Source organism: Polypterus senegalus, chromosome 9, assembly GCF_016835505.1.
Source record: "Polypterus senegalus isolate Bchr_013 chromosome 9, ASM1683550v1, whole genome shotgun sequence".
Taxonomy (NCBI): Eukaryota; Metazoa; Chordata; class Cladistia; order Polypteriformes; family Polypteridae; genus Polypterus; species Polypterus senegalus.
The window spans coordinates 79,982,511-80,001,351 of record NC_053162.1 but is presented as its reverse complement, the minus strand read 5'-3'; the positions used below and the strand labels follow the sequence as shown (position 1 = coordinate 80,001,351).

The following is an 18,841-nucleotide window of genomic DNA, read 5'->3' as shown; positions in this document are numbered from 1 at the left end:
CGGGGTTGAACGGCGCTCGTTCAGTACGCACTGCCCGCATATGTGCCCGCCCCCAACTCCCTACCTGAGTCACTTTCGTCTGTGTACAGTCCACATGCATCTGTGAGTCACATTGACTGTTAATTTTCCAAACACCGCCTCAGTCGGTTTCCACGTTGATTTTTCATTGTTCTTTGCGGTTCCGCTGCTTTTTTATATATAATCCACCAAGTCACCCGACCATGGGGGGCTTTACAAAGGGCAGGGACGTAATCAGTGCGAGTGTATGACCCGCATGTACTGGGAATTTCTCGTTCGTGGGGAACAATTGGAAGCCACGGTCTCCATCACGAATGGGGTTCAACAGCTTACCTACGCCTCCCCGTGCCAGGTAGACACACGTTGATCCATTCAGTGTAGCGCACGTGCAGTACCGGACATACAAGTGCATCACAGACCTGTTAATGCTCAATCTCACGTGGCTGAAAGTCACTTGTCCCTCTAAGAATTTGGACGCCGACCGCTGTTGGGTCGTGTAACTATTTAGCAGGCGGGAGTCTCGTTCGTTTTCGGAAATAACCAGCCAAATCGCTCCACCAACTAAGAACTGCCAAGCACCACCACCCACAGAATCGAGAAAGAGCTATCAATCTGTCAATCCTCTCCGTGTCCGGGCCGGGTGAGGTTTCCTGTGTTGAGTTAAATGAAGTGAAAGGCTCCACACCTGGTGGTGCCCTTCCGTCAATTCCTTTAAGTTTCAGCTTTGTAACCATACTCCCCCCTGAACCCAAAGACTTTGGTTACCCGGTTGGCTGCCGCGGGTCATGGGAATGACGCCACCGGATCGCCTGTTGCGGGCCTGCATTGGTGAAGCAGGTGAGACGGTAATGAAACAGAGGCACAGGGCTTATTGGTTTTTAAAGACTGCTTCCTTCATTGGGTTTTAACCAATGCACGGAACGAAACAACACACAATCGTCCGTGCGGCGCTCAGAGTGGAACGGGAGGAGAGGAGAAGGACATCCACTCCGCTCCCTCCTTAATGCTAGCCTGCTGATTTCTTGTTCAGTATACACTGCCTGCTCATGTGCCCACCTCCAACTCGTCACTCGAGTCGTTGTCGTCTTTGTACAGTCCAGCTGCACCTGTGACTCACGTAGACTTTTAATTGCTCTGTGCGGTTTTGGCTGCCTTTCTATATATAATTCACCAAGACACCCGACCATGGTGGGAGGGGGGTGTGTACAAAGTGCAGGAGTATCTAAGAAGACACATGTTTGTTGCGGATGCGAATTGCTGTATGTAGCGTGTAAAACAGTTTGCTATGGTGCACGCAGTCGTGCGTCGTAACCAAAAACTCATTTTTTAAAGACTGCTCACTTCATTGTGTTTTAACCTCAGTTGTAAAGAAATGTTTTAAGGATCCCATGGGATACCCCTCACAAACAGTTTTACACGCCGCATATGGCGATTCACCTCCGTGAGAAACATGCCTCTATTAACAGTCAACGTGGGTCGGAGCTGCATGTGACCTCTACGACAGACGAATATAAATGACGCTGGTTTTTCTGTGTCGTCGCATCCGAGTTGGTGGGCGTGGCTCTGTGAGTTGTCGTCGTATCCAATGGTCTTGGAGTTGGTGGCCGTGGCTCCTTCCTGCGTGCGCCATAGGTGTCTCACTTATCGGCTTAGTGAATCCACGCCCTTTCCGGCGTGCTTTCCATGGTTGTCTTGCCTTAGTGAATTATATATATATATATATATATATATACATATACTGTATATATATATATATATATATATATATATATACACAGTATATATATATATATATATATATATATATATAAGAGGTGGGACACAAAAATAACCGGACTGGGCTTGGAGCTTTCCTGGAAAAACATCTGGAGGTCAGCCAAATGTGAATCATAGAACTATATCCCCTCTGACATGCCCTCTCAAACTACCAACCAACTAGGTGTATCCTGTTAATAGCCTAGTCAGTATTTGCACAACAATTGTTACACGAGTTGCCGCTATAATGTTGGGTGAAAAAAATCAAACAGTGAATCAACATCTAATTTCTCGCAAAACTGAACAAAATGAAATGATGAAAACAGTCTACGGTGATAACAGTTTGTCTCACACACAAGTTTTTCAGTGGTACAAACCTTTCCTAGGACAAGAAAATGTGGCAGTTGTTCAACGCCCAGGTCGAGAGGGTCGTGGGTGCTTCCCGTGCACAATTCTTTTTCCGTAAAGCAGTTTTTGACTGGCAAAAACATTCCTGTCCTCGATCATCCTCCCTATTCACCCGATTTAGCTCCCTGTGATTTTTACTTGTTCCCAAAAATCAAAAGTGACTTGAAGAGAACACATTTTTCTTCAATGGATGAAGTGAAGACAGAAATGGCAAGCCTGTTGAAGAGTGTCAAGCGGGAAGACTTCCAGCACTGTTTCAATCAATGGAAGATACGTATGGAGCAGTGTAGAGATCGGGAGGGGGAGTATATAGAAGGTGACAATGTTTAGAATGCTGTAATTCATCAATAAATATATATTTTTTTACCAATCCGGTTATCTTTGTGTCTCGCCTTGTGTGTGTATATATATATATATATATATATATATATATATATATATAACTGAAAATCTTCTAGAAAAATATGGTTGATTTTCCAACAATGCAAGGTATGTGTAGTAAATTACAAACTATGCAACACTACACTCACCAGCTACTTTATTAGGTACACCTTGCTAGTACCGGATTGGACCCCCTTTTGCCTTCAGAACTGCCATTGCATAGATTCAACAAGGTGCTGAAAACATTCCTCAGAGATTTTGGCTCATATTGACAAGATAGCATCACACAATTGCAGATTTGTCGGCTACACATTCGTGATGTGAATCTCCCGTTCCACCACATCCCAAAGGTTCTCTATTGGATTGATATCTGGTGACTGTTGGGGGACATTTGAGTACAGTGAACTCATTGTCATGTTAAAGAAACCAGTTTGAGATGATTTGAGCTTTCTGACATGGAAGGCATGTTATCAGGTTCAAAGTAGCCATCCGAAAATCTGAAAAAAGGAATGGACATGGTCAGCAACAATACTCAGGTAGGCTGTGGCATTTAAACAATTCTCAGATGGCACTAAGGGTCCCAAAGTGTGCCAAGCAGGATGGATCTATGCTTTCATGTTGTTGATGTCAAATTCTGACCCTACCATCCGAATGTGGCGGTAGAAATCAAGACTCATCAAACCAGACAACATTTTTGTAATTCTAATACTGTTCAGTTTTGGTGAGCCCATGCAAAGTAGCCTTAGTTGCTTGTTCTTAGCTGACAGGAGCGGCACCCTGTGTGGTCTCCTGCTGCTGTAGCCCATCTGCTTCAAAAGAAAAGAAACAAGATTATTAAGAGACATTTTATTAAATGAGAGAGGCCTTGCAATATTCTAACAATCATATTTTCTTTGGGACAAAATCGTCCAACACATGACAAATCCAAAAAAGTGTTCACAGTTTTAAACTACAGTAAATCTGACACTTATTTTTTGGCTAACTACAACAAACTAGTTATCTACACAATTCTCCTACTGTAACAAGTCTCTGTACAAACAAAGATGAGAGAGCAGGGACAGGAGGAATTACAAGAGGATCGGTTTATTCACTTTTTGGACATAAGCCAAATGTCATCCTCGCTTCCACTGAAGAGATCATACAACTTTTGGATGGTTAGGTAGATATTAAGTGTTTTGGTGGAAGATACAACCCCTTGTCATAGCTCCTTCTTGTCACAGTAAATGTATAATCTGTCAATCTATCATTTTCCTACTCATAATGAGTTTATATTTTGAAAGTATTCCCTGCTCCCATTTCTGTTTTGTATTCTCTCCTTTTTGGAATTTAAGTCATCCCAGCTTGTATCTTGCCTAACCAAAATGCAATTTTGTTCTTAGGTTTGCCAGTTTTTATGATACGGCTGCAGCAGATTCTGTGTTGGGTTATATTATTGCTTTCCTGGTGCTACTGGCCACCGTGAAGCTCTGGCACCTGTTGAGGCTTAATCCTAAATTACACATGATCACATCCACCTTGCGTCGAGCCTGGACTGACATCTCCGGATTTATCACAGTCATTGTCATCATGTTCCTGTCCTACTCCATTGCTGTAAGTTACCTTGCCTAAAGCAGTAAACCTCAAAATTTAGCTTGTTGTTTCAATCTTACCAAAAAGACCCATTCAGAAAGGTAAAATGAAAACAGAGAGAGCCCTCTTCCCATAGTACATCCTCCTGCCATCTCTTCCCCAGGTACGAAATGACACACATGTACCTGGCCAACCACCTGATTGAAAAGAAAATGTAATTTATCAGACTATGCCACCTTCTTCCTTTCTTCCATGGCCCAATTCTGAAACTCACATGCCCATTGTTGGCATGCCCACTGTAATAGGTTCATCATGGGGACTCTGGTCTGAGCCTACTATGCACTGCTTATTCTATCACCTTCCACTCATGACCAGCATTAAGTTTTTTGTTCTAAAGTAGTTCTGTAGGATCAGATCAGACGGGTTTTTGCTCCTCATACACATTAATGAGCCTTGGGTGTCCATGACACTGTCACCAGTTCACCAGTTGTCCTTCCTTAGACCACTTTTGTAGGTACTAACCACTACACACTAGGAGCATCCCACAAGCCCTGCAATTTTGGAGGTTCTCTGACCCAGTCATCTAGCCATCATAATTTGGCCTTTGTGAAAGTCATTTAGACCCTTACATTTGTCTATTATTATTATTTCTGCTTCCAACACATCACCTTCAAGAGCTGACTCTTCACATGCTGCCAAATATATTCCACCCCTTGAAAGGTGCCACTGTAATGAGATAGTCAATGTTACTCACGTCAACTGTGAGAGGTTTTAATGTTGTGTTTGATTGGTGTATGTCTTCCATTTTGGTCTCCCTTGCATGTTCTCTAAGCTCAAGGTTGGCTCAAGGGCTCCCCTTATGATAAAGATACATGGAATGAAGACTGCAGGGCCCAAAATGCAAAGTGATGAGGTTTACACAAAAGGTTATTAACAGCTGAAATTATATAGGCTCAAATAAGCTACATATTATGATTTCAACTTTAAATATGACATAAGTGGATTGGTATTGCTAAATTGGCCCTAGCCTCCGCCTGTGTGTGTGTGTGTTTGTGAGAGTGTGTTCACACTGTGATGGACTTATGCCCCGTCTGGAGATTACATACAATGCCTGCTGACATAGACTCCAGTTTACCTGCCACCCTACTCGGGATAAGCAGGTTTGGAAAATCAATGGACAGGTGGATGACTGTGTTTCTGTCTTAATTATGTGAATGTGGTAAAACAATTAAAAAATAGTAAGTCACTTTAAATGTACAGACAAGATGAGGAAAATGTCTGCCCCATAAGTAACAGACTCATCCTCATGTCTTAAAAAAATAATATAAAACTGTCTGCAGGAGAACAAGAACCACAGTTTATAAGACAAGTGAGCCCAATAAGTGCAATGCCATAATGCATATGAGAGTATGTTCTGAATGTGACAGTTAGTTATGAACAAGAGACCTATAGGAATACTGTATGTTGGAAATGTAGAAGAGAAGGTGAACTGTGTTCATAGTACAAAATGAAGCTCCTGTTTAATTACTGTATACAAAATTCATCTAGTTGTCTTACATTCATCTCTTAGTTTGTCTAACACATGGATAAAAATTGTACTTTTGACAACAAATCATGCTTTTGAATGTTTGTTTTAGTCCAATCTACTGTTTGGTTGGACATTATACTCATACAGGACATTAATGGAGGCAAGTCTAACCATGGTCAGCCTGCAGCTGGGAATCTTCAACTATGAAGAGGTAAGCACATAATGAAGTACACTCATTTAATTTAATTGATATATCTATATATATATAATTTACTAAGGGCACACAAGACAGAGAGCCTCGTCTGCCAACTCTAACAGAGCCCAGCCCACCAACTGTAAGACCATGGGATACACTCGACAGAGTCCCGCCCGCCAACTTTAACCCTCCTCCCGCGTCATGGGATACGCACAACAGAGCCCCGCCCACCAACTGTAACTCTCCTCCCGCGTCCACCGTCGCTCTCGAGGCATGTGCACTGCCTGCTCATGTGCCCGCACTCAACGACTCGCCAAACACAGCCTCATTTGCTTTCGTCTGTGCTACAGTCCACATGCACCTCTGAGCCACATTGACTTTTCATTGTTCTTTTCGGTTCCGGCTGCTTTTCTATATATATATATATATATATATATATATATATATATATATATATATAATCGACCAAGTCGCCTGACCATGGGGTACGCACGACAGAGCCACGACCGCCCACTCTAACCCTCCTCCCGCGTCATGGGGTACGCACGACAGAGCCACGACCGCCCACTCTAACCCTCCTCCCGCGTCATGGGGTACGCACGACAGAGCCCCGCCCGCCAACTCTTACCCTCCTCCCCGCGTCCACCCTCGCTCTCGAGGCATGCGCACTGCTTGCTCATGTGCCCGCCCCCAACACGTCACCAAACACATCCTCACTCGCTTTGGTCTGTGCTACGGTCCACATGCAGCTGTGAGCCACGTTGACTGTTCACGTTGATAATTATGCAGCGGATGCTACGCCGCAGGTCGGCTAGTACTGTATAAAAACCCTTTTGTTTAGGGTGATCCATGATCCATTTGCTGATTTCTCTTTCCTGGCATAAAACCAGTGTGGATTCCTCTAATCCTGTCATATTACCCTTTTTTTTTTTTAAATGGCTGTTTTTCCCTGTGATTATATGTTTTACAGCATACATCTCTGGTCAAACCGTAAGTCAATTGCCTAGACAAGTGTTAAGTAAAATTTACAGCCATGTTTTTAATTAAGACCAGGCAACAGTGAGAAACAGAGTTGTCATTTATAGAAATCCTAAGTGTACCTGCATGATAAATGTGACACGGCACTGGTTTTGTTATAGACTGTCTTTTCACTTGAAATCTCAAAACTGCACTGAAAATAATTTCTGCATTTGACCCTTTGAGAAGCCATTTAAGTAAGTAAGGGTTACAATAAAAAAGAAACAGGCCACTAAAGTATATAATAGAGATTAGTGATTTGTGTAGACTGTATTTCAATTAACCTTTGTAGGTCTTTGTTGCATTTTTAGCCACAAATGGGCTAATTTCTAGCTATTTTCTCAAATGAGTTCCTCTAAAAATGAAAATACAAAATTTTCCTTCAAATTTTTTTCTGGGGAAGTTTACAATATATAATAGCTGTCTCCAAAATGCATTTAGGGAATACACAGGGACACTTGAGTATTTCATGTTGTGTTAGGATGGGAAATATGTCAAGACAAACCGTACCTGTAAATAATGTGGGCATATCTTTAAATATTTGAAGAGATCTCTAAATCAGGGTGGCATGGTAGCAAAGTGTTACCATGCTTTGATTTTTGCACCCAGGAAATCTCTCTTCATGGATATGTGGGTTTTCCTCCCACAACTCCAAAGACATGCAGGTCTGTTAATTCTAAACTGGTCCTGTCTGAGTTGGTTTACGGGGTGTGTACAGTATAAGAGAGCCATCTGATGGTCTGGCATCCTTTTCAGTGCTGTCTGGATAGGCTTCAGCTCCCTGTAACCTTTAATTAGAAAACCAAGGTTTTAGAATGCATGTTGCATGTTATCAGCCAATATAGGTTAGGTAGAAAAGACTTAGATTTCAATTATGTTGATTTTTTTCATTTGTCTTATTTTTAGGTTTTAAACTACAATCCTGTCCTTGGTGCCTTCCTGATTGGCTCCTGCATTGTATTCATGACTTTTGTGGTGCTTAACCTGTTTATCTCTGTCATCCTAGTGGCTTTTAGTGAGGAGCAGCAGCAGCATCAGGTGAGTCTCTGGCACAGGACTGATAATTAATACTACAACTTAACTCTTCGTTACTGAATATAGCCAGCCATTTACGTATTTATTGAACCCAGTCGTGCATGTTTCCTATCCAATGCCCTAGTTCTAGAATCACGGTGTACTAAAGCCCCTGTCAGTACTATCAGGTGCTTGGCAGACAACAGTCCTGAATGGTCCCCAGTTTACTGCAGGGCAAACATATGCACCTCATGGAAGTTTAGACTTTACAAGCTGTACACATTTTGGGATGTGGGGTTAAAATCAATGCAGCCAATGGAGAAAAAAAAACAAGAGAAATGGGTAGAACTTGCAAACCACACCATCAAAATCTGGGCCAGGACTGAAAATCAGACTCCTGGAGCTATGCTACCACAGAATTTAGCCATTAAATAATCTCATAAAACAACAGATGATTTCACCTTCTGTTCTTCAAGACACGTCATAGATTTTGAAGCACCACGGTCAAACAGCAGTAGAAGAATTTTCATATGTACAGAGTACAGTGGAATTACTAATGTGCACATTCACAAAACACAAAGCATTTTACTTGATGTTCTCCTTACCCATGTTAGTCCAGCAACAAGGACAGAGCATCACCTAAGATAGACAGAACTTTGTCATCAGTGGGAAATGTTAATAAAATAAAGAAATAGATAAATAAATATATACACACTCTGTTATTGGTATAAAGGAGCCCCAGCAGCATTTCTTGACACACTTCCACTGAAAAATCCATTGGCTAAAAGTTCTCAGTGTTATTGCATCTGAGAGAGGATGTGTGGCATTGTTTGTAATGGCACTCAGTTCTTTATTGCTGTGACCTTCAGGGTGGGTCAGAGTGCATCCCATAACTGAGCCTGCCTCTTTAATTAGCTTGTTAATTTGGCGGGCCAGCCCAACACACCACAGCATAGAAAAGCAAACTGCACTTCAGAGTGTTATAGATGACGTGAAGGATGTCACCACCTACATTAAAGAAACATGGACTCCTCTTATGTAGCTCCTCTGTGCTAGGAAACCAGTTCAACCTGTCACTGATGTGGACCCCCAAATACTTGTAGGAGTGCACCACCTGTACATAAACAGGGGCTCGGACATATAGACTGTTTGGTGCAGTGAAAGGCAATAACCAGTTCTTGGTTTTGCTGATGTTAAGTTGCAGACAATTCTCTTTGCACCAAGAAGCAAAGTTCTCCATCTGGCTCCTAGTCTTATACCCCTAAACAATACACTTCATAAGTGCAGAATCATCGCAGAATTTCTGCAAGTGACCTGACCTGGTGTTTTATTTGTAGTCAGAGGTGTACAGAGTGAAGAGAAAAGGAGACAGGACTGTTCCTTGTGGTGCTCCAGTGTTGCTCACATCTCTATCAGAAACACAATCAGTGAGTCTCATAAATGGCAGGCTGTCTGAGAGAGAGTCCATTATCGAGGACATCATAGACACATCCACCTGCATATCTCCGAGTTTACCCCTTAACTGGGATGTCTGGATGCTATTGAAGGCACTGGAGAAATCAAAAAACATAATCCTCACAGCGCTGCCAGCTTTGTCCAAGTGAGAATAAGCCTTGTGGAGCAGAAAGGCAATTGCATCCTCCATTCCAATATTTGTGCAAAGGCCTTTATGATATGAGGTGTAAGTGTCATTGCTCTGTAGTCATTAGGTGAAGAGGTGTCTACCTTCTTTGGAAGAGGAACAATACAGGATGTTTTCCACAGCAACAGCACTTTCTGGAGACTTTGTCACCCATTCAGTCTGTCCCATTCAGTCTGTCCCTGAGGACACCACAAAGTTGGTCAGCACAGGCCTTAAGAATTCAAGGACTGACTCCATCTGGTCCACAGGTTTACCTGTGTGTAGCTTCCTCAGTTATATCCTCACTTGGTCTTCAGTTATGGACAGCCCAAGACATTCCAGTTGATGTGGTAGGAGCTGTTAATATAGCAGGGATGGTGTGGGATGACTCGTCATTGGAAGAAAGGAAGGGAAACTCTATTACAAAATTGCTTCAGCATGTTAGATTTGTCCACATATACTTCTGGATCCAGACATCTTTTATGTTGTTTTTTTTTAGCTTTGTAAGCCTCCTTTCCTTTACTCAGCTGCACTTGCTGTGTATCCTTTAGAGCCACTTTGTCACCAGATTTGAATGCTCCCTGTCCTCATCTGGAGACCTTTTAGGTCCTTCGTGATCCTGGGCTGCTTGTTTGGAAAGCAATGCAGTGTCTTTGAGGGTATCACAGTGTTGACACAAAAGGTAACCTAGACTGTGATGCAGTGACTGAGACCTTCAGTATCATCCCTAGGTGTCTCGCACATCATTTCCCTGTCTGTCTTTTAGAAGCAGGCTCCTCTCTGTCTTGGTGGTAACAGTTTACAGACTTCTAGCAGGGAATAAGACCAATCTTGGTATGGTCAGATTGGCCCAGAGGTGCCAGTATTTTACACATAAAGGCATATTTAACATTTAAATGGAGCAGGTCCAGCTCGCTATTTTCCTTTGTGGAACAAGACACGAACTGAAAGTGAAATGGTATAACTTTAGGGTTGGAGTACTGGGTGTCTGTCCAATGACGTTAGTCAGGTATATCAGGTTGAAGCCGGCTCTCTGTAAAACACACACAAAAAAACAAGAAAACAAATATGCCAGTGGCCTGTGTCTGTGGGTGGGTGCTGCTTGGTTCTTAAATTTTCACAGAGCCCAACTAAAAAAAAAAACCCAGTGAAAGTTTGCACAGATTCCCCATTTGTAAAAGGAAAGACTGTAAGTGCTATTTCATTCCAAAATCTAATTTGTGCCAACACCTCAGGTATTTTCAGGTACCCCAATTGTGGTAACTCTGTTATGCAAATTCACACTTTTAAACCTGCCTGGGATAGTCCAGGCTAGCTGCAGCTGCCATTACATCCTTGAAGTTGGATCTGTCGAGAATCTTGTCCAAGATGAGCTGGCCAATGAGGACATGATGGCAGCTGCAGCCAAGCCAGACCATCACATTTAATGGCAGAAGTGGGATTTGAATCCACACCTCCTGTGAGACTGGAGCCAGTGGCAGTGAGGGGCGAAGACAAGATAGAAGGAATGAGAACAGAAACATGACAACTTAAAAGAAAGATAGAGTGTATCATAGTAAAAGCAAAAGAGAAGGCAGAATCATGGTGGAACCATTGCAGTTGAGGACAGGAAGTGGGCAGTTGGGGACGTGTCCAAAGAGGACTGCATGGCCAGCACTTGGGGTGGGGGCAGAGATTGCTCTTGTTGAGTGCATTTGGGAGCAGGAGTGACCTGCTGCTCTGTATGGCTCCCCCAGCTGAAGGCCGAAGAATGGTGTCAGGAAACAGAAGCAAGGCTCAGTGTGGCGCTGCACACTAAATGCCTTGGAAGGTTGCAAGACCGGAGTCCATTAAAGGCTGACTGTGCCTGTTGGTAGATGTTTCCCCATGGTTGTGGAGGCTCCCAAAGGGTAAGCAGAGGAGCCTTTTTTTGAAGGACAGTACCACAGCTCATGAGTTTTTAATGTATGAATTCTGTACTGATTTTAACCTCATTTTAGGAATAAATGATTTGTTTATTTATTGGACATTTTAACCTCAACCGAAGAGCACCTATTTTTATTGAATTATACTGTATATAGGGTGGTCCAGATCTAATTATGCAATTTTCATTACGCTATAACTTATTACATTTATTACATAGAAAATCACCCGAAAAATCCCAGACCATCGAGAAGTGTGCGAACTGACGACATGAAGAATCGTCTTCGTGCCAAACTGAAATCGTCCCCGCATAAATCAAAGTCACCGAGACGATCTGGATCTGCATAATTAGATCTGGACCACCCTGTATTGCTTATTTCTTTAATGGATGGACTGCACTGCACTATTTGCACTTTGCAACACCACCAAACACCAAAGCACTTTGCACCATCTCTTGCTGGTTATGCGTCCTCATTGCCCAGCTGATCTCGGGCATGATTTTTGACGATTTCAGGTTCAAGGATGTGATGGCACAGTGGCGCAATGGGTAGCACTGCTGTTAGGAGGAGACCCGGGTTCGAATCCCGGATCCTCCCTGTGTTGAGTCTGCATGTTCTCCCTGTATCTGCGTGGGTTTCCTCCCACAGTCCAAAGACATGCAGGTTAGGTGGATTGGTGATTCTAAATTGTCCTTGGTGTGTGTGTGTGTGTGTGTGTGCCCTGCGGTGGGCTGGCGCCCTGCCCGGGCTTTATTCCTGCCTGGCTGGGATTGGCTCCAGCAGACCCCTGTAACCCTGTAGTTAGGATATAGCGGGTTGGATAATGGATGGATGTGATGGCAAAGGCAGCCAAAGCAGACTGTCACACTACCTAGACCAGACTTTGCACAGATTCACAATTTGTACAAGGATGGACCACAGACTCTGTTTCATACCAACATTAAATTGGTGTTCCATACCAATACACCAGGGGTGTTGAACTCTGGGCCTGGTGGGCCGCAGTGGCTGCAGGTTTTCATTCTAACCCTTTTCCTAATCAGTGACAAGTTTTCACTGCTACTTAACTTCTTTTCCCTTCATTTTAATAGCCCTGTTTTTAAGGATTCAGTCCTCTGAATCGATTCGTTTCCTCATCAAATGATAGCCAAACAGAAATGAGATGTCCAGCTATAAACTGGGATTTTAAACTCCAACCACTTTTTTAATGAGAAGCTGATTCTTGCTTTTAATTAAACTCGTTATTTAATTCCATGGCTTGTTGCTGCTCTCATTCTACCACCGCAGATGTTTCCAAAGCTGTTGATTTTTCTGTTTTTTTCTAAGAATGACATCAAAATGTTTTGGTGACCTGAGAGATCAATCTTATCAAGACCATCACCTTTCTTTATTTTCAAATGTTGTGCAATGGGCAGAGGTGAGCTGGTCATGTTTCATATCTCACTATTTTTCTGCTAAGTAAGGAAAAAGAAACAACTATGGGGCCCGAGTCAAGATAATTAAAACTAAGGCAAAAGACGTTAATTAGCAGCAAAAACTGGTCACTAATGAAGAAGGTTAAAATGAAAACCTGCAGCGACCGGAGTTGGACACCCGTGCAGTACACCATAAATCACATGGAAATCAGCACTAGATAAGGCCTACTAAAGTGCTATATAAATCAAATGTGTTATTATTAAACAAAGCTGAATGTACACAGTGAAATCAAAAAAATTATCCACAGAAGTAGCAGTCACGCAGATGATGCTGTTGTGCTATAAAGTGCATCTGAGAAAAGGTGTTTTTTTTTTTTGTATTTAAAAGTGAAACCAGAAAGAACCACATTGGAAGACCAAAAAAGATATTTTCAAAGTAGGAAAATTTACAAAGTTTAACAGGGTTTCACAAAGTTAAGGAGGGTAGCATCAGGCAAGCATAGACAAGCCTGTCTGGTGTGTGGCTTTTAAAATCAAGTGCAGAGCAAGGTTATTATAGTTAACGAAAACTAAAATTAAAACTGAAACTATTATTAAAAAAACATTTTCGTAAACTGAAATAAAATAATTAACAAAACTGAAATGAAAAACTAAAACTAAACGAAACTATTAAAGTTGCTGGAAAAACTAACTGAAATAAAATAATAATTTACTAAAATATTTTTAGTTTTCGTTTTTGAATAAATATTCTTGCCGTTAGTCTTTAACCCTTGTAAGTTTGAACTCTAAAACAAAGTCATCCACCATGAGCCGCCCGCATATATTCATCCAGTGAACGGCAGCTGGTGAAGGAGGGCGGCAGTTCACACAGCATTTGCGGTGACAGAGCAAGCTGAGTGCGGGTGCATAAAGTATGAGAAATAGAAAGCGATTTGTGTGCCGCATTTCTTTGTGCTTTTCGTATATCAAGATGTAATTCAAATGGCTGAAATCAGAATGTGCTGGTCAATAAAACGTTTACCATAGAAAAATCACGAGTGAGTAACGTGTCAGTTTATTTCTCAGGTGTCTGCTTTTTGTTGACAGCAATTCACCTGCCACTTCACGCAGGAGAAATCGTTTTTACATTCTCATATACAGAAAGTATAGTAATCATGAAAAAATTCGACATTGATATTTTGATGAATCTTGACGTTGTCCAACAATACTGTTTTTTGGAATTGTTTGTGTGCGCGTCTCTGTGCGTGTGTAAACACGATAACTCAAAAACGTAACTAGATAGATGGATGAAATTCGGCATGTGGTAGTTATACCTCAATTGTAGATCTGTATTAACTTTTTGGCCAAATCCATCACCCAGAAGTTGTACTTTATCTGAACACATACTCAATTTTTCTTTATTTATACAGCTGCAGAGTCCGATTTATTCAACTTTACTTTTTTAATAATTGTTCAATATATTATTAATTTGATTTGTTGTTGATGATTCCTTAAAGTACATAATATGAAAATATAATCATTGTCTTGCAGTTTACTCCTCAAATATCCATCCCCATATCCGAGTATACAAGGAAGTCCAGGGGAGATCATTCCCGGTTTTTTACAATAAAAGGGTGCCGATCGAGAGACAGAGTAGGTCATCATACAAGATCAGCATATTGTTACTGACCAATCACTTTTGCTTTAAAAACATTGTTTAACAACGAAGCCATATAAACAAAGGCAGAAAGTCCGACAAGTGATGAAAAACTACAAATGGGTTTTTGTATTTATTCCATATTTATTAATTTATCATTTTTAGTTCATATTCACAACTCAAAATACGTGATATTGTTAAAGTAATCCATTAGCAAAATATTTTAAAATATTTCTCTCCGTTTTTTCAATGTTTTTCTCTCTCTCCCAAAATAGATTGTTGAAATATCATATTCTTTTTGTTCTTAACATCAGCCTTATCATACATATTGCATACCAGGGATTTTTCCTGCCTTGCATCCAAACCTGCTACGGTAGGCTCCAGGTTTTCTGAAATCCTACTCTGGATAAATAGGTTTAGATAATGTATATATTGTTCCTAATCTCAGACGCTGTCTCTGTTATTTTATGCCTGTCTGTACTCCTATTGCCTGCTCTTGCCCTGCTCATTATGGGTTTACTGTCCTTTATGTTGGGCTATTCAAGTCTCACTGCCCCTAACCTTGACACTACATGCTTGTTGTTCTTTGTTTCCCTCAATACAGCTAGGTGGGGTCTGCACACTGATTCAAGTCTAAGAGCCCTATTCTTCCTAAGCCCCTGTGATTTTCATGAGAAAATATTTTAAAAATTATAAAATTGTGTAAAATTGTTCATATTCAGTGTCTAGTTTTGATTATGCTTGTTTCTATCAGACACAAATAAAACCAGATAAAAAACCAGGCTGTATAGTAAGCTTCCACTAACATTAAACTTGTATCCAAATCTGTTAAGTGTACAGTTCTGTCTGATTGTGACACAAAACTAAGCGCTCCATGCCGTAATTACTAAAACTAAAACTGAAACTAATATATATAAAAATAAAATAGAAATGTTTTTGTGAAATAAAAACTAAACTAAAGCTAAAAATACATGATGAAGGAAAACTAAAACTAAACTGAATTTCCAAGTAAGATAAGAAAAAATATAGAAATAAAAACTAATATAAAAAGGCAAAACTATAATAACCTTGGTGCAGAGATCTTAAAACAGCTTGATGTCGGACAAATCAGATCATGGATCAAGAAATACGGCACATTACTAGGAGGAAACATGAGCAAACATGGAACGGTGCAGAATTCACAAGTCTTCAATGCAAATCCAATCTGCACACTGCCATTAGGTATTAGCTGCAGATCTTCTAGCTGTAAACTAAACTTCGGACATGTTTACAAACCTTCTATCTGCTAAGAAAATGAATAATTGTAATTCTGACTATTCTGCTGAACAATCAACAAGACCAACCTAGAACATGCATTTTCTTTGAATGCTAGTTAGTCTGTCTAAATATTGTATCCGAAATTCTTTTTTTTGGTATATGTTGCCTTGGAATCTTTTTAGATTCTGTAATCTTTTTAATTTTACAGTGTGATGTGATGATGCTTGCTGTGCAAAACATGGAAAAAATTGTGCTTTTGCTCACTACAAACTCACCAGAAATTGCTTTGTTTCTGAACATTTGACAGATCTATGAATTTTTTTTAAGAGAGTGAAGTTTATGGTTTTGAAAATTTATATTGAGTGCCCACAAATATTTATTTACAACTCATTACTTATTACAATATCTATAAATGTTGCTTATTAATGTAATTCTGCACTTTGTCAGTAAATGTTGTGTGACCCGACATTTGCAAGATAGACATATGCGCGCTGACAAAATAGCGCTGATTAAAACACGCTGACAAAATCGCGAAAGTTTCATTAAATATGAATTACTAGTTTAAAGCATATATAATAATGTTTATTTTTGAAGTCATTATTATGAGACGGTGGCGCAGTTAGGAAACCTGGGTTCGCTTCCCGGGTCCTCCCTGCGTGGAGTTTGCATGTTCTCCCCGTGTCTGCGTGGGTTTCCTCCGGGCACTCCGGTTTCCTCTCATAGTCCAAAGACATGCTGGTGGATTGGCAATTCTAATTCTGATATGTGGGTGTGTGTGTGTGTGTGTCCTGCAGTGGGTTGGCACCCTGCCCAGGATTGGTTCCTGCCTTGTGCCCTGTGTTGGCTGGGATTGGCTCCAGCAGACCCCCTTGACCCTGTGTTCGGATTCAGCAGGTTGGAAAATGGATGGATGGAATATTATGAGACGCGGCATGTCATCAGCACGGCACGCAGATAGTCCTTAAGATCACGCCCTGCATATGTAGGAAGAATTGCAGCAAGGGCGTCCCACTCTCTTGGCCTCTCTCGCGATTTTGTTGTGGCGATTTTGTCGGCGCTCATTTGTCCGTCGTGGTTTTTTCAGGGCGCATATGTCTATCGCACTTTTGTCAGTGAACCAAATGTTGTGGACTATATGGGGTGCACATTCTTCATCACCAAACCTAAATGACAACAAAAAAAAGAACATTAGTGGCAAAAGAAAAGGGTCTTATTACCCAACACAGTGACCATTTGAAACAATTCTCCAAGATCATACAGACTTGGGTATCTGAGCCTTCTGGCCATTCTTGTTTACCCTCTAAACTACTCCCCTTGCCTAGCCTCCTAACTCCAACACTCCCTGACTGTATACCTGGGTCAGTAAAACCCATCCAGTGACCCCTCACTACTGGTTCCATGTTATCCTGCCAGCGCACAGAGGCCTACAGGGACCTCTGAGGGGCTCCCCTAGTGGCATCAGGTTTCCCTGGACTCTTCTCCCGCACAGACTGTAATTGAGGAGGGCCATTCTGTCTGTCCTCCCCAATACTCCTAGGGGACATTAGTGGCCTGTAGGACATTAACAAGGGATTGTCTGCCTTCCACTTTCACCATGTGTTATATTGAATCATATATGTAAACAATTTAAATGATAAATTTGGAGACATCTTTGGGCCTACTATATAGAACATTTGTCAGTTTATTCCACTGCGGGATTATGATTGGCCACATTACACTGGCCCACTTTAGGCCATCTTTATAGCCATTTGTGAACCAAACCTTAAAAAATGGGGTACTGGTGCATCCAGAGAAACACCATGATACTGAAGAGGGTAATCACTGCGCCATCATGCTTCATAGAAAAGCAGCAGTAATAAACTGCTTTGGGATGACATTGACTAATCATCATCTGATTTTCAGGTAAGAGCTGTACAATTTGATGCAACACATTTCAGAATTTTGGGCTTCCACATTAATAAGTGATAATAATAATACATTTTATTTATATAGCACCTTTTCCATGCTCCAGGCATAATATGGCCTCATAGAAACATTACACTGTCCATATTGTGTCATCAGCATTCTTGTTTCATTGTATTGTACAGTGATAAGAAAGGTATCGTGCATTTTGAAGTAATTTGGAGAAGTACTGCATGTTGGATGGAATGTTGGGGGATATTTAAAAATTTAAAACGATCAAAAACTCAGTAATAAGTGGTGTTGGAATGAAGAGTCCACCATCATGAATGAGGCTCTCTGCCACGTAGCACTTGCACCATTAGATTCACAGATAGTTGTTACCCCAGTTTGTTAGGGTACTCTATATTCCATCTACTCATAACTAAACTCAAAAGTGCATTTAAACAACTTGGCTGCTCTTTTGTTTTAATATAGATATTGTCTATTATTGTATTCAATATCTGTTTGGCACAGCTATGTCACCAGCCTGTAGGTGACCTGAGCCTCGAATTCAAATGACTGCAAATCTCTACCAAGGAGAGTGACTGATGGGCTCATACATGTACAGCAAGAACAGACACAGACAGTTGCCGTTACAAATAGAAATCATTAATGCATTTTGCTTTTGTCCATATTGTTTTTCACAGCCATCTGAAGAAGAAGAAATTGTGGATCTTATGCTTATAAAACTCTGCAGCTTCTTTGGTCTTAAATACAAGAAAGAGGAGAACACCGCAAAACAAATGGAGCAGGACCCTGTCAAAAGTTAGACAGCACTTTTAAGAATGAGTAGTTCATAAAAAAAAAAAAAGAAATGCTTATTTCAAGTTAGAAAAAAATAAAAAGCACACATTGCATTATCCTTCTATCTAGTTATTGTCTCCACGACACTAAACTGGAAAAAGCAGGTTTAGGAATGTTATATAGGCGTACCTTTTGTGTCCTGTTTCACTGTTAGTGATTTAGAGAGGCAACATCATTCTGCCTTTTGAAACTGTGAGCCATTCAAATTCTGTTTGTGTAGCAATGCTTGTGTGAAACGCCTCCGATATTGTGAATTAGTTTGTTTGCCCAAATGCTTAATCAAAGTGAATGCTGAATCTGTATGCTGTGCTTAATAATGAATAAATGTGTATAATGTTTCTTAGAATTAAAGGATATCAAATGTGATGCTTTTTGGTTGTCGT

The 18,841-nt window shown here is 41.0% G+C and overlaps 1 protein-coding gene across 1 annotated transcript in view; it reads left to right on the top strand.

Annotated features, from left to right (window-relative positions):
• The window catches only part of LOC120535466 (polycystic kidney disease protein 1-like 2), a 136,068-nt gene extending 117,244 nt beyond the window's left edge, over positions 1–18,824 (top strand). The window contains exons 40-43 of the mRNA XM_039763347.1: positions 3,942–4,152; positions 5,769–5,870; positions 7,779–7,910; positions 18,302–18,824. Coding sequence (XP_039619281.1) covers positions 3,942–4,152; positions 5,769–5,870; positions 7,779–7,910; positions 18,302–18,424 — 568 coding nt within the window. The 3' untranslated portion in view covers positions 18,425–18,824. The remainder of the gene's footprint in view (positions 1–3,941; positions 4,153–5,768; positions 5,871–7,778; positions 7,911–18,301) is intronic.
• Positions 18,825–18,841: the final 17 nt, after the last annotated feature.